We start from the raw sequence: 6,408 nt of genomic DNA, 5'->3' as shown, positions 1-6,408 counted from the left end.
AGCAGTCCATCGTGGCCAACACTTAAGTGGCTGAAATTAGTGTTGTTACAAATCTAGACATTTTCCCTATCCCACGTCTGAAACAAAAGGGACATTCTGATATGTGGCAGCACAGATTAGAAGCATTAATTGTTCAGAAGAAGATAAAGCCCCACAGTGACAGACCTCGATAAGAGACTGATACATTTCAACTCTTTTTAAAAACTGGAAGGCTAAACATTAACTGCCCTTAATCTGACAAACCTGCTTAAAACAGTGTTAGTGAAAGCCCTGGAAAAAAAAGTCTCACAAATAAGCAGCGTTCCCCTTCTTGATGCTACTGCTGGTCTCCGTGTAGCCAACAGTTTCTCTGGTAATAGTAGAAGCCCTCTCTCTGGCTCTGTTGGTCATCAGTAGCTTATAAGCGGCTGCCCTGTACCTCTTGCAGATGAGGTTGTAAAGGATTGGGTTGATAGAAGCACTCAAGTAGAAAAGCTGCAGGGCGAAAATGTTGAAATATTGGGAGAAATACATCATCTTGAAATCCCGAGAATTGACGTATATGATCCTGCCGACGTGGAAGGGCAGCCAGCAGATTATGAAAGCCAGAACCAGCACAACTGCAAAGGGGGGGAAGCAGGAAAGAAAATTACTTGATTGATTTGTGTCACAGGAGAGTTGGCTCTGGCCATTGTGGTGCCAGTGAGATATACTGACTTGCATTGTGTTAATCCATTCCACTAGCAAAATCACTTTCAGGAGAAGGTCTTTGCGCCACGTCCACCCCAGGACACGCAGAGCTCAAGGAAAGGGCAAACAGGCCTTCCCATGGCTGTTTCTGCTGGTGAAAATGGCATGGGAGGGAAACCAGAGGTCTCTTCATCCCTTCCTTGCTGTGTCTGGAGCAGCGCAGAACTACAGAGGGTTTTTTAAAGGTTAAGACCTTTAAAGACTCTGTATGAACGTGTGACAGACAGTCGGGTCAGGCACCTGCAACCTGGCTCGTGTCACACGTGATGCGTATTTTGACCCTAATAATGTACATTCCGGTGTAGGAGAAGGGAAGCACCTGACTCCTGAAGAATGAATGAAGAAATAAAACTAAGTATACTGACTTGCATTGTGTTAATCCATTCCACTAGCAAAATCACTTTCAGGAGAAGGTCTTTGCGCCACGTCCATCCCAGGACACGAAGAGCTCAAGGAAAGGGCAAACAGGCCTTCCCATGGCTGTTTCTGCTGGTGAAAATGGCATGGGAGGGAAACCAGAAGTCTCTTCGTCCCCTCCTTGCTGCGTCTGGAGCAGTGCAGAACTACAGAGGGGTTTTTGAAGGTTAAGACCTTTAAAGACTCCGTATGAACGTGTGAAAGACAGTCAGGTCAGGCACCTGCAACCTGGCTCGTGTCACACGTGATGCGTATTTTGACCCTAATAATGTACATTATGTACATAATGTAGGAGAAGGGAAGCACCTGACTCCTGAAGAATGAATGAAGAAATAAAACTAAGCAAAGTTTGCAAGACCTGAGCCAGGCTGTTAACAATAGAACATTTTGGAGGTCATTAATTCACAGGGTCAACCATGGGTCAGAGGCGACTTGACGACACGTGCACCCAAAGTTGCATCAGTGGGACATGGCAGGCGGATTAGTTAAAATCTTTGTTATATATTGACTTTTGTAAATGGTGACATAATCTTGATTTAGATAAGTTTGGACGTTTTGCTACGATTCCAACTGGTTTCATGTTCCCCCCTTCTCTTTCATATTTTCGTATGCTGTGTCAGAAATCATATCACTCTTGTGCACATGTGGCTTTACTATTTGTACATTTAGTCTCATCTGGTTTGAACCTAATGTGCAGACTTGAATCCTGCTCTCATTACTGTGGCATAAAGTGCTGGATTAATATATCTGCATTTTAGCATCTCCCAACTCCTACAAGCACATATCCTACAGGTAAACTGCACAAAGAGAAAGTAAAATCTACCTATTCCAGGACGTAGAGGGAAATAATATTACTTTAACTCCACATGTCTGTTCCAAAGCAGTACCTTCTCTACTCTCCCCCAATGGCCACATGCCACAGGCTTACTCACCCAGCATGCGCACAGTCTGCTGGTGGCTCCGATGTGACGCTCCACCAAGGTGCGCCTTCTTGCCATACAGAAGCTCCCAGATAATGAAGCTATAGAGGACACAGAGGCAGAGGACAGGCAGCACAAAGTAGCAGGTGGTGATCCAGAGCATGGTACTCAGCAGTCCCGACTGGCGTGCGTGCAGCGTGGGCCCACACTCACGGCTGAAACTGACATTGCCAACCTGCCGGACACCCACCAGGAAGAGAAAAGGCGCCGCGGAGAGCAGCGCCACCGCCCAGAGCACCACTAGCAGCACCTTGACACGGCACCGGGTCACCAACACTCTGGCTCGCAGCGGGAAGCAGATGGCGAGGTAGCGCTCGGCCGTGAGCGCCGTCAAGTGCAAGACAGAGCAGTAGGCACACACTTCACTCGACCAGTGCCACACACTGCACATCACTGAGCCCAGCACCCATGGCCGCGAACGCCAGAGACGATACAAGTCAAGAGGCAGCCCGAGCAACAGCAGCAGCAGGTCGGAGACTGCCAGGCTGCCCAGGTAGAGGCTGGTGGTATTGCGGAGCTCTCGGCAGCGGCCCATCACCATCACGGTTAGAACGTTGCCCGCCACGCCGAGCACCAGCAGCGCCAGGCACACAACGGTCACAGGGATCAGGATATGCAGGGGCAGCAGTGGGCAGATGTACTTGTTGCACAGCGGAAACATCAGCCTCTCTGCCTCCTGTTCTTGACATGCCGCAGGACTGCTGGTATTGCTGCAGTTCATGCTGCAGGCGGCACGGCGGCCAGCCTCTGGTGTGGCTGTCACAGAGCACCCAAAGCCATCAGAAGAGGCAGGCTTGCCCCCAAGGAGTCGGTGCTGTGTTCCAGCTCCCCCGCGGCTCTCGTGGTCCCTCACAGCATTCTCAGTGGATGTGTTGTCAGCCTTTTCAGACTCCTGGATGCAGCCTATCTTTTTAACCACCCATCACGCCCTGGGTGGGGGAATGAAATGTCCACACTCCAAGCCTTGATGGATAGAGACTCTCACAGCCCCTGGAAGGCAACTCCTCCTCACTGAGCAGCCAATGGAGAGTCGTTGCCTTCACATCCACTCCTAATCCAGGCTGCTTTTATTTTTTGCGCCTTAGCAACAGGTGGAAATCGTGGTGAATCAAGTCGAACAAGCGTGTTTAATGTCTTTGAAGCAGGAAATGTATCCTCTGGTGCGAAATCTATCTGGGAACCCTCATTCAGTGGACTCTTGCCCCTCAATACTGGAGCAGTCTTCCAGAGCCTTTTGAATTTTCCTATTTTTGCAAAGACAGCTCTTCTGCCCTACCTTTGGCAAATCTTAGATTCTTCAGAGGCAATGCACTTTTCCTTTCCTCTGCTACAAAACCACCGCGACCCTCAAGGTCGGCACATCTTTTGCCCTGAGCAACTCTGTTTGCTCCCCCGTACTTGTGTTTTTGTGTCCCTGCTTGCACACACGTGATTTCAGGTCTTCAGTGCTGGATGGGAACATGGACCTGGGGGAGAGACGTCTTTGTTAGCCTAACGAGTGCAGTGGGCACGACAGCCACCTTCCTCACTTAATCCAGGAATGCTGATTTGGCCTATCTGTGGAAGTCAAGCGATGCTGGGAGGGGTGGGGGCTGGTCTCCCCAGAGGACAGTCCATGGAGACATAGTCCACCATGGATAAGATTGCCAGCTTTGGGTTGGGAAATTCCTAGAGATTTGGGGAAGGGAGGGACTTCAGTCAGATATAATTCCACAGAGTCCACCCTCCAAAGCAGCCATTTTGTTCAGGGACACTGATGTCTGAAGCCTGCAGATTAGCTATAAGTCTTGGGGGGGATCTCCAGGCCCCACCTGGAGGCTGGCAACTGTTACCAAGGATATAGCTTCGTGGTCCCCCTGGCTTAATCACCTTCCCCAAATGGCCATGGTGGTCTGTCTTCAAATGGTGGTTGGTTGCCCTCTCCGGCATCAGCTCATCTGCTGGCCGCTGCAGTCTGCACTGTGTGCCTCAGGAGGCAGACCTGCTCGCAGGTATCGTTATGGCTGAAACTCTTTTCCTCACTTGATCAGGGCACAGGACTGCACCGGAGCAACCCGCCGTACCCTGACCTCATCCGTCTAACAGAAATTGTGCGATAGGGAGAGAGAAGGGTATGCAGATGTGGAGCTTTGAGATACTTTGTTCTTAGAGCCAATGCATTGTGTACAGTTTCCCATGGGGCGAAAAGGAATGGTGCAGCGAGTAAGTCAGAGAGTTCCCTCCCTCCCTCCCTCTCTCTCTGGCCACTGTGACGCACCAAAGGGAAGGGCTGTGTGCCTTTGACTGCCTGGTGCAGCCCAGGGGTGGATCTATTATTGAACTAATGAAGCTTAAGCTTCAGGGCCTCTAATCCTGGAGGGGCCCTGAAGCAACTTGTTTTTTGTTTTTTTTTAAATGAGTGAATTTTTCAACAAAATTGATGAAGTTTTTAAAAGTGTTTGTTATTAAAATAAGGCTATTTTAGTGACAGAATCATAAGCCAATGGGTTGAAGTACTTAATATTGACCTTAGAATATGCTCGAATACCTGTTTCACATGTCCTCAAAATGTCCCTGTAATTGGTCAAATTTCAGAATTTTCTCCGGGGCTTGCAGCTGTATGGGCTCGATGGGCTCACCAGAGTCTATTCATAGCCTACATTTTGGCAGCTGGATCCTCGAATCCTTCGTTGGTGCACGGCTGAATAGTTCTACAGCCCAGCCCTTAGCCAATCAGAACCATAAAAAGACATCTGAATTCTCAATTCAGGCTGCACGAGTCTCGCTTGTGCATTTTAACACCAAAAATTAGATTTATACCTCTTTATCCTAATGAGCCCTTTGATGACCTTCTACCTTTGACCCTTGTTGGATGTTGCCCCATTGTTGCTGGTTGAGAAGGGGCCCCCATAACAGTTCAAGCTTCAGGGTCCCAAAAATGTAGGTCTGCCACTGGTACAGCCTCTGCCAGGATATCACACACACAGAGAGAAAAAACCCTCTAAGAAAAGGCATCCCTGGATTTCTGATGTGGACAGGAGCATGTGGAAGGAGAGGGAAATTTCTGCTGTGGAGTCTGTTGGAGCACTCCTTTGGTGCTCTCCGTTCTGCCACTTTACAAGACAGGGTCGGTTTGGGAAGAAGCTGGAAGTTCCTGCCCTGGGCACAGTCAGGAGCACCTGGACCCTTTCTTTCACTGCAAGGGCACTTCCAGCTGTTGCAACAGCTATTTTTACACCAGAGCATTAGTCATGCCAAGCTGAATTTTGCTCGGGGTGGGATGATTGTACAATTTCCCCCTCGGTTGCAAACATAATTCAACCACAGCTACAACACCGCCGCATAGCTTTTGAAATCTGGTTGAGAGACGACATGGCCAGTGTGGGTTGCTAACTGTGTATGTGGTAGGGACAATCACTGGTCTATGTTTGCAGCTCAGTTTGCTCCACCTGCATTCTCACCACGCCAGTTGTGTTAGATGGTTTGGCCCCACGGATTATTAAATCATAGTCATTACCCATAATGACATAATATTGCTGTCACACACTGCCTTCCAAAGCAAATCCCAGCTATCTTGCTGTCCCGTTCCAATCTGAGGAAGCCTTTTCCCATCTCTAAATCTTCAGAGAGACAAGGGAAATGAAACTGTGAATATATGCGAGATTATTGCCTTTAACTCACACCAGATTAGGGTTGCCAGGTCCAACTCAGGAAATATCTGGGGACTTTGGGGGTGGAGCCAGAAGCAAGGATGTGACATTTTTGTGATGTCACATCCTGTGATTTCACTTCCAGGTCCTCCCCCCCCACTCAGAAGGTTTCTGTGATTCGGCAGAGGGGGCTTCTAACACAGTGGTAGTTCTCAACTCATTCTCCACCCAAGCCACACACGCAGTGTACTGTACCATAATAATTCTATATCACTGCCTCCTTTCAGAGAGTTAAGAGACACCGGAAAGCAGTGACGGGCGTAAGGTGAGCCTATTGTCTTCTCCCACACCACCAGCCATAGTCGTGCTTCCAGTGCCTCAGAGGTTCACTTTGGTTGCATGAGTGGAGAACAGGCTCTGCATCATGACCAAAATGTTCAAATGCATATCTGGGGTCGCCTCCTCTGTTTGGAAAGGCTTCAGGCCAGAGATGTACATGGTGATAGATTTCAGTTTATGGACCAAAACACTGTTTACAGATTGTAGGCGTAATGAAACAGAATTGGTCTCCCATGCATACAGTGTCAAAAGTTCTCCCCTAAAATGGCATAGTCTGATAGTAAATCTAGCACTACTCAGTAATTACACACTCA

The 6,408-nt window shown here is 48.7% G+C and overlaps 1 protein-coding gene across 1 annotated transcript; it reads right to left on the bottom strand.

Annotated features, from left to right (window-relative positions):
- Positions 1-285: 285 nt before the first annotated feature.
- On the bottom strand, positions 286-2,847 carry MLNR (motilin receptor). The gene is made up of 2 exons (XM_015414708.1): positions 2,079-2,847; positions 286-599 (listed from the first exon to the last, which is right to left on the bottom strand). Exons 1-2 carry the CDS (start codon positions 2,845-2,847, stop codon positions 286-288), a joined length of 1,083 nt encoding a protein of 360 aa, XP_015270194.1.
- Between the last annotated feature and the right edge of the window lie 3,561 nt (positions 2,848-6,408).

Source organism: Gekko japonicus, unplaced genomic scaffold, assembly GCF_001447785.1.
Source record: "Gekko japonicus isolate JY-2015 unplaced genomic scaffold, Gekko_japonicus_V1.1 scaffold1311, whole genome shotgun sequence".
NCBI lineage: Eukaryota > Metazoa > Chordata > Lepidosauria > Squamata > Gekkonidae > Gekko > Gekko japonicus.
This window is presented reverse-complemented; position numbering and strand designations above follow the sequence as displayed.